The sequence below is a fragment of the Gorilla gorilla genome, chromosome 8, assembly GCF_029281585.2.
Source record: "Gorilla gorilla gorilla isolate KB3781 chromosome 8, NHGRI_mGorGor1-v2.1_pri, whole genome shotgun sequence".
Lineage (NCBI taxonomy): Eukaryota > Metazoa > Chordata > Mammalia > Primates > Hominidae > Gorilla > Gorilla gorilla.
The window spans coordinates 45,308,081-45,326,054 of NC_073232.2; the positions used below are offsets into that span (position 1 = coordinate 45,308,081).

General features: G+C 50.0%; 1 protein-coding gene across 2 annotated transcripts; it reads left to right on the top strand.

Moving 5' to 3' along the window:
• The first annotated feature begins 413 nt into the window (after positions 1 to 413).
• On the top strand, positions 414 to 14,939 carry NODAL (nodal growth differentiation factor). 2 transcript variants are annotated; one of them, XM_019034982.4, is made up of 3 exons: positions 414 to 808; positions 6,886 to 7,583; positions 9,787 to 14,939. In XM_019034982.4, exons 2-3 carry the CDS (start codon positions 7,092 to 7,094, stop codon positions 9,937 to 9,939), a joined length of 645 nt encoding a protein of 214 aa, XP_018890527.1. In that variant the 5' UTR covers positions 414 to 808; positions 6,886 to 7,091; the 3' UTR covers positions 9,940 to 14,939. The 2 variants fall into 2 exon arrangements, with proteins under 2 accessions (XP_018890527.1, XP_004049593.2); XM_004049545.5 differs by lacking the exon at positions 414 to 808 and adding an exon at positions 1,105 to 1,390.
• Positions 14,940 to 17,974: the final 3,035 nt, after the last annotated feature.

Below are 17,974 nucleotides of genomic sequence, written 5' to 3' on the forward strand. Positions count from 1 at the left end.
GTGCTGAAATTACAGGTGTGAGCCACCGTGCCCGGTCAGCAGCCTATGGTTCTTTTGAGCTAGAGGCATCCTGTGAAAGAAGTCAGGTGTATAGAGCACTTAGCACTATGCCTGGCGCTTAGTAAGTGTTCAGTAAGTGTTGGCTAGCAGCTAAGTGCTTGTCAAGGCTAGGTAGGTGGGGGGAGCTAAGAAGAGAAAGAGCCCTCAGGTGTAAAGGAAAACGGATGGGGCCAGACACTGGGGCAGGGATTTACATTTCTTTAAAAGTCATTCCAGCCCTGACTTGACTTTGCACCTGGAAGGGAGGAGGCCAGACAAGATCACTCTTGTGCAAATAAGGAAAGCTGGGCCCAGAGATCAAAGTGAGTGGCCCTGAGCCGACACCCAGGTCTTCTGTGGCCCTGCCACACCAGGCAGGGATTGGGGGATGTGGGCAACAAGGGTAACACCTTTCCTCCTGAAATCACTGGGGTGATGTCTGCCTGTCGGGGAAGAGCCTGATGAACCAGGATCACCCCGTTGGCTCCATCTGGCTCCAGCTTCTGCTGAACACTCCCTTTTCAGGTGGAGAAGTCATCGTCCTGGTCCCTCCTGCCTTCTGTCTTCCCCAGGAAAGCACTTCAGTATTTGGTAGGGCCAGGGGTGCTCCCCGAGGCCATCTAGACAGTGGCCAGGGAGGCTGCGCCGGCTAGATTGTGTCAAAGTCTGCCTGAGAGCCGCGAGGATCCCTCGGCATTCTCTTCCTGCTTCTTGAGGAGCCTGCGGTCCATTTGCAGCCTGAGTGGAGAGGATTGGGCAGGGATCCCAGGTGAGGTCGAGTAAGGAAGTCGCAGTTCTGACCTGGGAATCTGCCGGGACAAGCCTGCTCTGTCTCAGCATCAAGGCCTTTGGTACCTAGAGGAGCAGGGTGCCAGGGTGTCCAGACCGGGCAAACCAGGAGCCCTAGATCCCGTCCCTGGAACTAGCCCTAGATCCCGTCCCTGGAACTAGGTCCTCCGCCAGCTTTGCGGGCCTCCTCCGCACCAGGCTCAGGTCTCGCCCATCCCCAGCAGGAGGTCTCTCTGCCCCCCACCCTCCGGAGGGGGGTTATATGATCTTAAAGCTTCCCCAGAGGGAGGAAAGGTGGGGGCGGGGCGGCTGCTGAGGCCCAGGATATAAGGGCTGGAGGTGCTGCTTTCAGGGCCTGGCCAGCCCACCATGCACGCCCACTGCCTGCCCTTCCTCCTGCACGCCTGGTGGGCCCTACTCCAGGCGGGTGCTGCGACGGTGGCCACTGCGCTCCTGCGTACGCGGGGGCAGCCCTCGTCGCCATCCCCTCTGGCGTACATGCTGGGCCTCTACCGCGACCCGCTGCCGAGGGCAGACATCATCCGCAGCCTACAGGCACAAGGTAGGCTGTGCCGCGTGCCGCGCCCTGCTGGGCACCCCCGGGGCGCCTCCGCCGCGTCCAGCCAGCGGACTCGGGAAGTGCTCTGGGTTGGGGGCTGCGGCTCCGAGCCGGGTTTGCAGCCGCCCGGGCGTCCCGAGCCCAGGGCCTAGCTCTGCGGGTGTCTCCGCGTCAGCAGGCTCGGGGTGCAGCGTTGGTGGCTGGGGGCGTATCCACGGCCGAGTCGGGAAGGGATTCTAGCGTTCAGGGTGTGTCCTCGACGGGGACCATTGTCTCTGGGTTTTGGTTTGGGACTGCGCGGAGCGCAGCGCGGAAGGTTGGAGCTCCTAATCTCCACAGTCTTGTGAAGTTGCTTATCCCGGCGCCTGGGTCTGCGCATCTGTAGGATAGGTGTAATAAATAACACCTCGCCTATCAGACTGTGGAAAGCGCGAGATGACAATGCGCGCGAAACGCTCAGCGCAGTACCCGGCACAGCCACAGTCAACGGTCGTTGGTATTACTGTAATGGTTTGGTCTTGGCGATTTTTTTTTCTTTCTGCGAGTGAGGGTGAATGGGTCCCGGGGTGTGACGTCGGGAGTATCGGCAGCTGAGCTGGTAACATCGGGGATTCGGGCTCACGGCCCGGAGATGGGCTGTCCCGAAGTCGCGAACTGTGGCAGCCTTGGGTCCTCCAGCCGCGCCAGGGAAGTGTCAAGTGTCTCGCTTAACCCCGGGTTCGGGGCCATGATTTGCAGGGGAGTGGGTGTCAAGGACGGCAGGGATCTGAGGGTATCGCCCTCGAGGACCTGGCAGCGCGTTCTGGGCACGCAGCGCGGCGAGCAGGTGGGTGCTAAAGAGAGGGAGCCCCTTCCGCGCCTCAATCCACATTCCGCCGCCTGGGCAGCCGCGGCCGCCCACGCCTCCCTCCGCCTGGGGGGGCCAGACGGCCCTCCCTGGGGCCGGGGCGCAATCCACAAACGCTAATCTGATCCGACCTGCCGCCTGCCCGCCCCTTTGTGACCTGGTGCCGGGGGCCCTTCGCTCCCGCGCCTGGGGTCAGACAGCCGGTGACCCTCTCCGGAAGGGTCATCTGGGGACCAGCCAGACCAGGGGACACCCTCGGGGGCGGGGCAATGAGAAATTTGCTGGAGTGCTCGGCCCCTCCACCGAAAAGCGGCCGGGGAAGGGAGGGGGCAAAGAAGGGAGGGAGCGCTTTTCCAGTTCACTCCCTTCTGGAAAGTTCGAGATGTGTGCGGTGATGGACAGGCATCTGGAAAACTGGGTTCTAGGCCTCAAATCCTGATTCCTGATTCCCTGTTGTCCCTGGCGCGTCTTGGTTTATCTGCCTTCCCTTCTGTAAATTAGGAGACTGCTCTCTTTCAGCTAAACACTGTTTTTTTGTTTGTTTGTTTTTTCTTTGAAACAGAGTCTCCCTCTGTTGCCCAGGCTGGAGTGCAGTGACACGATTTCGGCCCACTGCAACCTCCGCCTCCCAGGTTCAAGGAATTCTCCTGCCTCAGCCTCCCGAGTAACTGAGACTACAGGCGCGCCACCGCGCCCAGCTATTTTTTAATATTTTTAGTAGAGACAGAGTTTCACCATATTGGCCAGGCTGGTCTCGCCTGGTCTCGTGATCCGCCTGCCTCGGCCTCCCAAGGTGTTGGGATTACAGGCGTGAGCCACCGCGACCGGCCTAAACACTGTTTTTTAGTGTACAGCGGCATGTGGCACAGTTACGTTGTGAATTGGCCTCATTTTCTAAGAGCAGTGGGAAGAGCCCGCCTGGAGGGAGACTGGAGGAGAAGGGATGTCCTGGCCCCACTCCTTCCATCTTGGGTTTATTTAGAATAAGCTGCACCGCAGTTGCATGAAAGGGATGTTGGAGTCCAATTGGGTTTACATCTGTATCTGTTGCCGTTTAACCTTCACCTTGGACCTTCAGTTTTCTCATCTGCAAGTGGTGAGATGAGAGGAACAGTGAGGAGATTTAGAGAATGCCTGTGAAACACTTGGCACACGGGAAGCCACTGATGGTAACGACCCTTATAATTTATGAAAATGTAGAGTGGGTGCTCAGTGTCAGGTCCTTACAGCCGTGCCTCACAGCCCTGTCTGGGGACGGCGGTGTCGGTGACTGGAAGGGAACCCAAGGGTGTGAGCCACTTTCTTCTTCAGAACTGGAGGTGGGGCCGGGCACAGTGGCTTACGCCTGTAACCCAGCACTTCGGGAGGCCGAGGTGGTCGGATCATGAGGTCAAGAGATCAAGACTGTCCTGCCCAACATGATGAAACCCTGTCTTTACTAAAAATACAAAAATTAGCTGGGCATGGTGGCGCACACCTGTAGTCCCAGCTACTCGGGAGGGTGAGGCAGGAGAATCACTTGAACCCAGGAGGTGGAGGCTGCAGTGAGCTGAGATCGCACCACTGCACTCGAGCCTGGCCACAGAGCGAGACTCCATCTCAAAAAAAAGAACTGGAGGTGGGCCAGGAGAGGACATCAGGGGCATCTGTGTGGCTAAGTCTGCATTCAGCATATGAATGGGTTTTTGGGTGTCCATGAACCCCTTCCTCATACCCACCTTAAAATCACATTTGTTGTATTTGGATGTGTTTGTTTTTTTCTGAGAACATTCCTACCTTGCATCAGGCACCAGTGACACCCACAATATTAGAACCCTTATTCTAAGATGAACCAGAGAACCTATCAGCCCTGTTCCAGGGCACCCTGGCAGCAGTGGGAGAAGGTAGGAAGGGTGGTGGAGTCACAGACTTCTTTCAGCAGGAAGGAGCAGCCTCTTCCCTACCCAGCCTTTCCCACTGCCCATCCTGTTCATAGGAAACTTTGCACCCCTGTCCAGGCCCTTGTGGCCTGTCCGGACACCTTCATTTCTAACTCTCGGACCTGGGCAATAATGAGGCAGCTGATGATGGCCAATGTTTATTGAACTTTGGTTGTGCTGGGCATGGCACATTACATGAATTATCTCAGTTAATCCTAACACCCCTGTGAGGTGGCTACTTTTACCATCTCCCTTTTACAGAGAGGGAAACTGAGGCTCAGAGAAGGAAAGTAGCCTGACCAAAGTCAAACAGCAAGTGACAGAATTTGAGCCATCATGGGGAGACTTGGGGGCCCCTGCTCTTAACCATTAAGCAGGAGTGCCTTCTAAAAGAGTTGAGATAAAGTTTTTCTTTTTTCGAGACAGAGTTTTGCTTTTTGTCACCCAGGCTGGAGTGCAATGGCGCAATCTCAGCTCACTGCAACCTCCACCTCCTGGGTTCAAGTGATTCTCCTGCCTTTGCCTCTCAAGTAGCTGGGATTACAGGTGTGCACCACCATGCCTGGCTAATTTTGTATTTTTTTTTTTAGTAGAGACAGGGTTTCACCATGTTGATCAGGCTGGTCTCGAACTTCTGACCTCAAGTGATCCACCCACCTCAGCCTCCCAAAATGCTGGGATTATAGGAGTGACCCACCGCACCTGGCCAAGATAAAGTGTTTTTAAACTCACCACCCGAATCCTCCAGGTACAGGTGGCAGCAGTGGGTGCTGAGTAATGTTAGCCTCCTCCCCACACTTCTGGGGAAAGCTGCTAGTCAGGGGCCGGTTATTGCCTCCTGTAGGTGCTAATGAGGAGGGAAGTGGAAATTAAGTGAAAAAGAGCTGCTGGAGATAGGCTGGGAGAAGCTGCCATGAGGCTGAGATTGGGAGTGACCCCTTTACAATACAAGCTGGATTTCCCAGAGAAATTCACTTCCTCTCTGACCAAAGATGCTCAAGGAAGCAGTCAATGAATAAACTGTTATGCAGCCAGCCTGGACCTACATTAGAGATCATCACTACCTCCAGAGTCTATTCACAAAGAGTTACAAATGCCCTGTCTTATTTCTAATGAATAACCCCAACTTTTATTTAGCAATAAACCTTCAAACCTCTTTATTTCTCTGGGTCCTTGTGATAATCAGAGAGGGTGGTACAGCATTATTCCCATCGCAAAGAAGAGGAAACTGAGCTTGAAGAAAGTTCATTACTATGTTTGTTGTTGTTGTTGTTGAGACAGAGTTTCGCTCTTGTTGCCCAGGCTGGAGTTCAGTGGCGCGATCCTGGCTCACCACAACCTCCACCTCCTGGGTTCAAGCAATTCTCCTGCCTCAGCCTTCCTGAGTAGCTGGGATTAGGCGTGAGCCACCACACCCGGCTAATTTTGTATTTTTAGTAGAGACGGGGTTTCTCCATGTTGGTCAGGCTGGTTTCGAACTCCTGACCTCAGGTGATCCACCCGCCTTGGCCTCCCAAAGTGCTGGGATTACAGGCGTGAGCCACCGCGCCCGGCATCACTATTAAGTCACCTGAAAATCCACAAATCTGTGCTATTCCCAGACATCAGGGAAAATCAATCCAGGACCAGAATAAATGGAGTGTGCTCCCCTACTCCTTGTCATCCAGCTTGGGTTTGGTTGTCTTGGGTGTGTGGAACAGGGCTGGGTGTGTGTGTCTTCTGGGTGATGATCTCTGATGTAGGTCCAGTCTGGGCATCTAACAGTTTATTCATCTGTTGTCTCATAGAGCATCTTTGATCAGAGAGAAAGTGAATTTCTTTGGGAAATAATCCACCTTGTATTGTAAAGGGGCAACTCCCACTTTCAGCCTTCTGGAAGCTTCTGGGTGCATGTGATTGCTGTGTGCCCCAGGTGTGTGAATGACCTGGGACAGGAATGGGCGAGCATCCTGTAGGTGGGTAGCCATGCCTAGAAAGCCTTTAGAAACCTATTTGTAAGGTTGCCAAAAACTCTTAGGAACTGGGGGGTGGGTAGAGGGTGACTGACCAGTCTTTGGCTTCTATTGCCTGTGGCTCCCTGAGAGCTCTGAGCTTTTCCATGATATTCACATCTAGCTCAATGTGTCTGTAAAACAAGCCACTCTTTTTTTTTTTTTTGAGACAGAGTTTCACTCTTGTTGTGCAGGCTGGAGTGCAATGGCACTGTCTTGGCTCACTGCAACCTCTGCCTCCCGGGTTCAAATGATTCTCGAGTGGCTGGGATTACAGGCGCAAACCACCACGCCCAGCTAATTTTGTATTTTTAATAGAGACGGGGTTTCTCCATGTTGGTCAGACTTTATGTACGGGAGGAGACAGGGGAGGGGGACATGCAACTCATCACATTTTTACTGACTGTCCTCTGGCTGTGCAAGTTATCTTGGAAGGGGGACTGGAAGAACAGTAATTCGGAGTCTGGGCTTGGCAGTTGGGCGAATCCAGGTTTACTCTTGGCTCTGCCACCTTCCAAGAATGACACCTTGGTCAGATCTTTTAACCACACTGAGCCTCAGTTTTCCTCATCTCTAAAAGGGACTCGAAAATCTTACCAACCCATAGAGTTGGGGTGAGAATTCGAAGGTAATTCTATATAAGGTAAGGCCTCCAGCAAGAGCTATGGTGGTTGTGACGCTGACTGAGGCTGGGGGAGGCCCTCACTCACCCTCCTTCCTTCTTGGTTTTCTCCTACCCAGATGTGGAGGTGGATGGGCAGAACTGGACGTTTGCTTTTGACTTCTCCTTCCTGAGCCAACAAGAGGATCTGGCATGGGCTGAGCTCCGGCTGCAGCTGTCCAGCCCCGTGGACCTCCCCACTGAGGGCTCACTTGCCATTGAGATTTTCCACCAGCCAAAGCCCGACACAGAGCAGGCTTCAGACAGCTGCTTAGAGCGGTTTCAGATGGACCTATTCACTGTCACTTTGTCCCAGGTCACCTTTTCCTTGGGCAGCATGGTTTTGGAGGTGACCAGGCCTCTCTCCAAGTGGCTGAAGCGCCCTGGGGCCCTGGAGAAGCAGATGTCCAGGGTAGCTGGAGAGTGCTGGCCGCAGCCCCCCACACCGCCTGCCACCAATGTGCTCCTTATGCTCTACTCCAACCTCTCGCAGGAGCAGAGGCGGCTGGGTGGGTCCACCTTGCTGTGGGAAGCTGAGAGCTCCTGGCGGGCCCAGGAGGGACAGCTGTCCTGGGAGTGGGGCAAGAGGCACCGTCGACATCACTTGCCAGACAGAAGTCAACTGTGTCGGAAGGTCAAGTTCCAGGTGGACTTCAACCTGATCGGATGGGGCTCCTGGATCATCTACCCCAAGCAGTACAACGCCTATCGCTGCGAGGGCGAGTGTCCTAATCCTGTCGGGGAGGAGTTTCATCCGACCAACCATGCATACATCCAGGTGGGATGCCAGGTGTGAGGGTGAGGGGAGGCAGTAAGCTGGCCTTGGGGGACAGGGCTCTAGCTTTACTATTAAATGACTATGTTCCTGTATTCACAGTTACTCAAGCACCTCCAATGTGCCAGATCCTGTGCTAGGTACCAGGGATGTAGAGATGACCGAGTGTAACATCCTTATAGAGCCTGTATGGGGTCATGCGTCATTGGGTAGCCTTGAACACATTGTTTCCCTGGGACTTTATGCTTGTCTTTCATAAAATTAGGGGGTGGGGGTAGACCAGAAGGTCTCAGCACTTCCCTAGCCCTGACATTCTAGGAAAGGAAGAATCTGGACTTTGGGGACAGGCAGGCCTGCATTTGACTCCTCATTAGCTGTGTGATACTGTTTAGGTTGCTTATTCTCTCAAGCTTCAGTTTTTCCACCTGTAAGATGAGGAGGGCAATGCCATATTTCAGAGGGATGCTGTAGGGTTAATGAGATGACATGCACATGGCATGTAAAGCAGTTGGTAGGTAACAGGCATGTTTGGCTGCATTATGGGGCCACGGTTGGAATCACACTGTTCCAGCCACAGTATTTTGGTTGAGAATTGACTACCCATTCTACAGAAGTAGACAAGGCCAGCCAGGCGCGGTGGCACATGCCTGAAATCCCAACACTTTGGGAGGCTGAGGTGGGTGGATCACCTGAGGTCACGAGTTCGAGACCAGCCTGACCAACATGGTGACACCCCGTCTCTACTAAAAATACAAAAATCAGCCGGGTGTTGTGGCACGTGCCTGTAATCCCAGCTACTCGGGAGGCTGAGGCAGGAGAATCACTTGAACCCGGGAGGCAGAGATTGCAGTGAGCCGAGATCATGCCATTGCACTCCAGCCTGGGCAACAGGAGCGAAACTCCATCTCAAAAACAAGAAAAAGAAGTAGACAAAGCCAGAGGCTGCCACTTGGTGCCACTAGTCAGCCTAAGGTCTAGGAGGTGGTGGAGGAAGAACAGAGCTGGTGAGTTAGGAAAGAGAAGAAGATGGAGAGAACAGAAAATATAACCTAATATGGTGGATCTGATGTTACAGGTGGCCCTGCCCTGCTGTCCAAGGTCATATGGGACCAAAATGTTTTCATTTTACTCCATGAAGTCTGGAATGAGAATCTCTTGGACTTGCAGTATATCCTCCATGCCAAGCCTCAGGCGGGATTCAGGGTCTCTGGGGAGCATGAGCACATGGGCTGAGGTCATGCAAGGGAGTCGCTGGGGGTACTAGAGCTTCCGAGGATCTGTCCTGAGCCTCACCCAGGCCCGCTGATTTTCATCGCCCACCTGGAGCACCACAAAGACCCAGACAGTCCCAATTGCCAACTCTGACACTCTGATCTAAAAAGATGTTACTAGACCACAGGGACAGGCCCTGGTTCCAAAACGCCAAGGGATTGTTCCTTTCCTCCTATTGACTCTCTCTGTCCTTCTCTGGCTGACAGCAAATCTCATAAGAATTTCCACATGACTAACTATTCTGCTTCATATTTCTAGAACTAAACCAGGAGTTTCTTGGAATATTTTAAAAATTGGTATTCACAGCCGGGCACGGTGGCTCACTCATGTAATTCCAGCATTTTGGGAGGCTGAGGTGGGTGGATCGCTTGAGCCCAAGAGGTCAAGACCAGCCTGGGCAACATGCCGAAACCCTATTTCTACAAAAAATACAAAAATTAGCCAGGCATGGTGGCATGCACCTGTAGTCCCAGCTACTCAGGAGGCTGAGGTGGGAGGATCACCTGAGCCCAGGAGGTTGAGGATGCAGTGAACTGTGATCACACCACTGCACTCCAGCCTGGGCAACAGAGCAAGACCATCTCAAAAAAGAAAAAAAAAATGGTATTCCCTTTACACTAGAATAATAGGAGAACATAAAAATTAGCTACCACTTAAAAAAAAAAATTAGCTACTACTCTACCCAGATACATGTAATTTTTTGAATCTGTTTAAAGGCTGTTTTCACAAAACAAGCACAGAGCTAAAGGTAGTTTAGACATTAGAGTTCATGATATATTGGCAAGCTAATTCCTTTATGAAAATAATTTTCTGCTATTTTTGCACTCAGGAACTGACTTTAACTCCATAACTTTTTTACTCTTTACCCAGAAATACTACTATTCTGACCTGCCCATCAGGATGTGAATTGACACTCCCTTCCTTTCCTTTACAGAGTCTGCTGAAACGTTACCAGCCCCACCGAGTCCCTTCCACTTGCTGTGCCCCAGTGAAGACCAAGCCGCTGAGCATGCTGTATGTGGATAATGGCAGAGTGCTCCTAGATCACCATAAAGACATGATCGTGGAAGAATGTGGGTGCCTCTGATGACATCCTGGAGGGAGACTGGATTTGCCTGCACTCTGGAAGGCTGGGAAACTCCTGGAAGACATGATAACCATCTAATCCAGTAAGGAGAAAGAGAGGGGCAAAGTTGCTCTGCCCACCAGAACTGAAGAGGAGGGGCTGCCCACTCTGTAAATGAAGGGCTCAGTGGAGTCTCGCCAAGCACAGAGGCCGCTGTCAGGAAGAGGGAGGAAGAAGCCTGTGCAGGGGGCCTGCTGGATGTTCTCTTTACTGAAAAGACAGTGGCGAGGAAAAGCACAAGTGCATGAGTTCTTTACTGGATTTTTTAAAAACCTGTGAACCCCCCGAAACTGTATGTGAAAGTTGAGACATATGTGCATGTATTTTGGAGGTGGGATGAAGTCACCTATAGCTTTCATGTATTCTCCAAAGTAGTCTGTGTGTGACCTGTCCCCCTCCCCAAAGATTAAGGATCACTGTAGAGATTAAAAAGAGTCCATCAATCTCATTGCCTCGGGCTGCGTTGGGGGAGCCCCACAGCTTTCTGGCTGGCCAGTGGCAATCTACTGGCCTTGTCCAGAGGCTCACTGGAGTGGTTCTCTGCTAATAAGCTGTACAACAATAAAGCCATTGTCTAGTTCTCCTGGGCCAGCTGGTGCCCGTGAAGGCAGAGGCAGGAACTCATCCAAGAGGACCGGCCATGTTGGGTTACAGAAGACATCCCTGCGTCAGTCTGCTTCAGCAGATACAACCTGAGTCTGTTAAAGTTGGTTACAATCCACCTCAGTCTCTCAATGTGTGCTATTAATGAGGCCTCTGAGCTTCCTATCCAGCAGTGGTGAAGGCCTTGCCCTGGGTGGCAAGATACTTGCTCTATGGTCACAGCTCAGCCACTGGAAGCTGTGTGACCTCAGGTGAGCAATTCACTGTCCAGTCTCCACTTGTAAAAGGAACGCTGGTGAATCCTAATGCATTCATATTAAATGTCTGTTGTCAGGCTCAGAAGAGCCATGTGCTTTAAGCTGTAGACTGAATAGGAAGGGCTACCTTATCCCTATCTCCCTCTAAAGCTTATAAAGCCTGCTAAACCCAGTCCCTGCCACATGCCCTTAATCAAACCTTTATCGGCTCTTTTGTTACTCAGGGTTCTAAGACGGACTTAATTTCAGGTTCCACATGGGCAGCACAGCAAAAGGAGCCTGAGTGAGGCAGCTCTATCCCCAAAAACCCCTGACCACAGTTATCTTCCAGGTAAAAAGACCTCAAAGGCAGCAATTCTGGCTGGGTGCAGTGGCTCATGCCTGTAATCCCAGCACTTTGGGAGGCTGAGATGGGAAGATCACTTGAGTCCAGTAGTTCAAGACCAGCCTGGGCAACATAGTGAGAACCTGTCTCTGTTTAAATAAAACAAACAAAAGAAGCAATTCTGCTCTTAACAGCTTGATCTCATTGAGCATTGCCAAAGCAGGGGCACTTTTTTTGTAGTTTCATGGAGCAAAGGGGCCACTTTATTGGGAATGTGAGCCCACAGTATATCTACCCCATTCTGCTTTCCCAAGAAGCCTACCCACTTATGCTAAAGAAAATGATTCCAATCATTTGTGAACCCTGCTGAGCTCAGACGAACTCAACTGAGGCTTTGGCTGAGTCAACACCATAGTCATGGCCCAGAAAGGGGCTGGATTTGCTGGAGCCAGGCCTGGGCTTGAGAAACCTCAGTGCCTTGATTCCACAACAAAGCTGATCCAGCTGTTCACTGCCTGGACTAGAAATAGACTGCCCAGATCCAACAATTCAGAATCAACAGGATTCTGCATCTGCCCATATACAGAACAGCAGAGCAGGGACAACCTTGTGAGGTCAGCTTGTCTGATCCCCATTCCTAAATGAGACCCCAGGGAGGCCTCAGGGCCTGACCACACAGCTAGGAGTGGCAGGGCCAAGAGCTGAGCTCTGGTCTCTTGAGCCCTACGGGCACTTACTGCTTAACAGCAACTAGAGGTTTGTGCTCACCTATCTTGGGATCCAAGCCTTAGCCTTTAGAACCAAACATTTGAACCCAATTACACTACTGAACTAGTTCTTAGAAGTGAACATCCCACCCCAGGACTTTCTTACATGGCTGGTGCCAGAGAGCGAAAGGTCAAGCTATTTGTAGCTACAGCTTGTGGGAGTGTTTACAGTCAGCTCTATTGACTCCAAGAACAAACCCTTGACGACAGGGCATTGCCTCATGTCAAATAAAAGTAGTGCACAAAGTAGTGAAACTCTGTGTTTTGCTGACCCCTGCTGAAAGCTCAGTGTTTGCTACGTCAGCAGCAGAGTCATTCTGTTGCCTGGACAGAAGTCACTGGGGCAAAGCCTACCTACCCGAGCCTAGGGAATAGCTCCATGCTCTAGGCCATGTGCTTGCTGAAGGCTCTATAAGTCACTTTAAATACTACCTTGGAGAATTGTGTCCTGTCTGAACCTGGGATGTTTTCTGTTGTTTTGATATAGGATCTTGCTGTCAACCAGACTGGAGTGCAGTGGCACAATCATGGCTCACTGCAGTCTTGCCATCCTGGACTCAAGCAATCCTCCTACTTCAGCCTCCCAAGTAGCTGGGACTGCAAGCATGCACCATCATACCCAACTAATTTTTTAGATTGTTTTTTGTCAAGACAGGGTCTTGCCATGTTGCCAAGGCTGGTCTCCAACTTCTGGGCTCAAGCTCTTGTCCTGTGTTGGCCTCACAATGTGTTGAGATTACAGCTGTGAGCCACTGCACCTGGACTGAACCTAGGGTTTTAAGAGCACTCAAGAGTTATTTTAACTTGCTCTGAAGAAGTGCCAAGTCAGTTGTGAGTGGGAAAAATTGGACACATTACACTCCTTGGCTGAGGAAGTGGGTGGGCCTGGCAGTAGGTAAGCCTGGAGAAATTAGAAACATTTTAAGAAACAGAAACACGGGATCCATAGAGATGTGGGGAGTGGCTGTGACCCTGGGATAGCACCCCTAACCTGGGGTTTGTCTCCATCTTTAAGTCTTCCTTTTCGGGCCGGCGCGGTGGCTCATGCCTGTAATCCCAGCACTTTGGGAGGCTGAGGCAGGTGGATCACGAGGTGTGGAGTTTGAGACCAGCCTGACCAACATGGTGAAACCCCATCTCTACTAAAAATACAAAAATTAGCCGGGCATGGCAGCACGTGCCTGTAATCCCAGCTACTCAGGAGGCTGAGGCAGGAGAATCAGGAACCCCCCCAGGAAGCGGGGGGTTACAGTGAGCCGAGGTCGCACCACTGCACTCCAGCCTGGGCAACAGAGCGAGATTCAGTCTCAAAAAAAAAAAAGTCTTCCTTTGCATTAGCAGTAAGATCCTTACCTATCCTAATTGCCTTTAGGGCAGAGTAAAGGATGTAGGAAAGCGCTTTTAAGGTTTTGGTCCCATCTTCCCTTAAAGAGATCCTTTAGTCCTTCTATAGGTTCCATGAGTAGGTGGTAGCTGCAGTGCTCAAACCTGTTCCATTCCTAAACTTACACACTTGGAGGGAAGAGGAGAAGGGGCTGAATAATCTCTGGGTGTCCATGTCAACCGGGCTGTGCTTGAGTCCCTTAAATACTGTTTACTGAGCTGAGTACACTAGGCACTGGGCTCTTTATGACATCAACTGGGCCTGACAACCACCTAGAAAAGTTGTTTCTTAACCTTATTTTAGAGAAAACTGAGGCTTGTAAAATAAGAATTCTGCTGGGTAATTCGGCTACTAAGCAGCACAGCTGGAACTGAAGCTGCCTGACTCCAAAGCCTGTGCCCTAAACCCCTAGACAGTTCCGATGGGAAAGCTTCCTCCAGTCCAGCTTTATTCTGTGGACCTCTGTGCACGTGAAAGAATTCTTATTCTCAGGACTAATACATGAAACCCACTGGATTAGTTAACAGCAGGGAATCTGACGCTCATGCAGCACAGCTTGGTTTGAGGTAACAGGCATGATGGACGCCTAACCAGTGCTCCCAGGGGCACAGGCAGCCCCTCTTCTGAGAAAGGAAAAGTTGTTTGGGCTTCCTCAGGGCTGGCACTTAAGAGAAGGACATGCTTGGGTGCCGTCAGCCCAGCACATACATGTTCACCTGCAAGCTCCTGAGCACAGGACCAGGGTCATGCTCCCTGAGAGTCCCACCATTTCCTTTGCATACACAGGTCCACATTGACAAAGTGCATGCTCCGCAAGTGTGGAGAACTGACAGATAAAGAGCCAACTGCCTCTTACCTCTGCCCATCACCCCCACCAGCTGAAACTCCTGAAATGTGAACTAACCTTAGCAGGATTTCACCAGAAATTTAAAAAAAATTAAAACACCAAGTTGATACTTAAGATCTTTACTGATTTAACTATAACAGCAACCATTGATGAGAATTTAATTTTTTCCTTAATTTCCAAACATCTGCTGGTTTGGAAGAATAGTTAAAATACAAAAACAACTGATCATGGAATCACACAGGACTGCCTCAAGGACTGCGTGGTGCCCTCTGCTATCCATCCACACACGGTGAAATGGATGGGAGGGATGAGGGAACAACACATCATGGGAGACAGGGAAGACCAAGGAAAGTGCTGGCAGTCTCCGCTTTTCCATTCAGAATGGATGGAACTGGGCCATTAGTGGCACTAAGACAGGGCAGGGCTATTTTTTTTTTAAATAAAATATTTTAAAGATGCATAAAATGGACACCTTAGCACGTGAGTGTCCTTTGGGCTCTTCAAGACACCTTCTTTAAGGTTTACCCCTGGAGTAGCAGAGGGTCTCCTCACCCAGGTGGAAAGAGATGGGCTCCATCTGCAGATGAAGGAAAGGCACTGGCGCACGGCACTCAGCAATGCAGATACAGGCACCAGGTAGGAGCAGGATGGCTTACCCAGCAACCTGCCTCTTAGCTCCCTGCTAGTGTTCTTCCCTCCTCCCCGGTTTCCAGTTAAAAGTACCCTTGGCCTGGGCTTTAAAAAAAAAAAAAAAAGATTAAGCTGGAGAGAAAGGGGATACACTTGGGCAAGAATGGATATTTTGTGCTAGATTCATGGAATTTTCTAAGTGTCCAGGAGTTTTGGTTTTAAGCACTGGCAAGAGCTCCCTTTGGAAATTTCAATGTGGCCAAATGATTATCAAGCATTGCAGCATCTCTCTGCCAGCCTCCCACCCTTAGAAAGGTGGCAGAGTGAGAGTTTAAATACCCTTGGAAATGTGTTTCATCTCAGTAATATTTCCACTGGGTATCCATGACATACAGTATGGTCTGCCAGGGCTGCAGGCAGAGAGCCATAAGCAAAGAGAATCCACAGACCCTCTGAACAGGGACTCATAAGCCTTCTCCTAAATCTAGGCTTTGCCAAAAGGTTATCAACTTCCAGGACCAGCCTAGAGAAATTTAAATTCCAGAGAGTAGGATAGGTGATGTAAGTGACTGACTGAAAAAACAAGTATCAATAACTCTTAAAGTTTTCAGTTAGAAATTTCTGTAAGTTAGCCTCAAGAAACTCCACTACTAAACTGGAAAACCATGACTAGGAACAGGAAGCGGCCCTGGGGTAGAAGCATTCTAAAGAACTGTGACCCAACTGCATCAATATCTGATTTCATCTTTTATTAAAAGCTGAGAGTTAAAGAACTGTAGGGATAACTAAGTCCACCTCAAAGTCCAGACAGAAACTGCCCTCCCAAAGAAACAATGTTTCTTTAAAACAAATACCACACCTTCCCAGATATTATGGGTAGGTAAGTGACTAGGTTTTGCAGATTAATCTGTAGCTGCCCATGTGCATGTAGTCCAGAAAACATGCCAAGAAGGAAGAGCTCTGAACCAGACACAGAAAGGCAGTGTGGCTTCCTCGCTCAAGGGGAATGCAAAGGGCTAAGAGCCCTGGCTTCAAGCAGCTGTTATCCTAGATGAGGAAAATGCAAACAGATTCAATCTCTGGGATATTGCTGCCAACATGCTAAGCCCTTCACCAGTTGCCTTGATTCGAAGCGGTTCCTCTATGTATACTGGCTAAATGATGGACTCTGGCAGTGAAACCCACATACTCAGCAGGCTGCATTCTAATGAGAATGAAGGAATTTAACTAATGATGTTTGAGCTGGAAAGGTAAGGTCTGAGAGTCCCAGTCAGCTGGAAACCCAAAAAAAGAGAAGACCAATCTACCTCAAAATAAGAAAGAGAAACAAAATTCATTTAAAGGTACTCTAAAGATGAGTTCTTTACTTCTGGAAGAAGTATCCTTTTATTATAGCTCCCTCAACAGCAATACTTCTTATCCAAGTATACTCTCAAGCAAGCAGGGCTACAGATAAGAAAATGCTGGGAAGAGGCAGAGCATAAATCCAAACAAGAATATGCATCTTTGGCCAGGCGCGGTGGCTCACACCTGTAATCCCAGCACTTTGGGAGGCTGAGGTGGGCGGATCACTTGAGGCCAGGAGTTCGAGACCAGCCTGGCAAACATGATGAAACCCCATCTCTACTAAAAATATAGAAATAAAAATTAGCCAGGCATAGTGGTACATGCCTGTAATCCCAGCTACTCGGAAGGCTGAGGCAGGAGAAACACTTGAACCTGGGAAGCAGAGGCTGCAGTGAGCTGAGATCGCACCACTGCACTCCAGCACCCCAGCCTGGGTGACAGGGCGCAACTCTTGTCTCAGAAAAAAAAAAAAAAGAAAGAAAGAAAGAAAAAGATATTGCATCTTTAAGGTCATCTGAAATCTCTAAAGACTTGGTTAGGAATGAGTGCCAGAAACACATAGCAGCCATTCACTAGAATGTCTTAAACTGAAAAACTTCATGTAAGTTTGTCTTCAGCATGGACACAAGACCAGTTATTTAAGAACACATTGCCATCAAGAAGCCCAGGAGAAATGGGCATGCACGGTTAACCTATGCACTGGATTTAGAGGAGCAATCAAGCACAGACATTTGTAATTCTCAGATGTTCCCTATTTTATTGAGTGGTTGCTTCCTGGGTGAGAGACCTGACCTGAGTCTGTTGAGACTGGAGAGACCAGGTACCAAGCACTGACTCTGGTGGGAACCTGGCTTCCTGATAACATCATCTATTTCACCTAAATGTGAACTGCTTTCTTTTCTTCAGCTCAATAGCTTAACATCTAATTCATGTTTGCTCCCTTTGCTGGACAATCCCCATTCCAAATAAGACAGGTTTAGTGGCTCAGCTGGAAGGCCCCAGTTCCTTTTGCTAATTCCTAGCTACAGGAAAATAAAAGTGGTAACTGAGTCTTACAGACACCAAGTCTAGGATGTGCAAATAAGCATACTTGAGCTGTTGGTAGTTAGGCATATTATTTTCTACTACTCCTGGGAATTGCCATGTCTTACCACCCCTCTCAAAACCAGCAGGTAGCTTTGGGGAGTTTGCCTTCTATCCCAGTTTGGCTATGCACATCTTGGAGAACTGTTTTTGATAGCAATCTATCTTTCAGCTTATCTAGATTAAACCTACCTCCCTGTTGACCTACTTTCATCCCCAGTTGGGATGTGGTGCTTTTAAGATATGTCCATAAATTCTTTGCTACTGCTCCATTGGGGTAGAGGTATGTGTAATTCCTCTCTCCTTGAGTGCAGGCTGAACTTAGTGGCTTGCTTCTAACAACTAGGATAAGAAGTGACGGTGTGTCCTTTCCAAGACTATGTCTTAAAAGGCACTGCAGCTTTCTCCTGGCCCTGCCCCATGATCTCTGCAATCAGCTGCTCAGGGAGAAGCCAGGTGTCATGGTGTGAGGACACTCATGCTGCCCTATGCAGAGACCCACATGGGAAGAAACTGAGCCATCCTGCCAACGGCCACAAAGAGAGAACTTGGAAGTGGTTTCTCCAGCTCCAGCTGACTGCAGCCCCTGTTCACATCTTGACTGTAACTTCATGATACCATGGACCAGAACCATCATGTTAAACTACTCCCAAATTCTTAACCCACAGAAACTGACAGATAATGTTTACTATTTTAACATACTAAATTTAGGGTAATTTTTTACACAGCAATAGATAACTAATACAGGTGGAA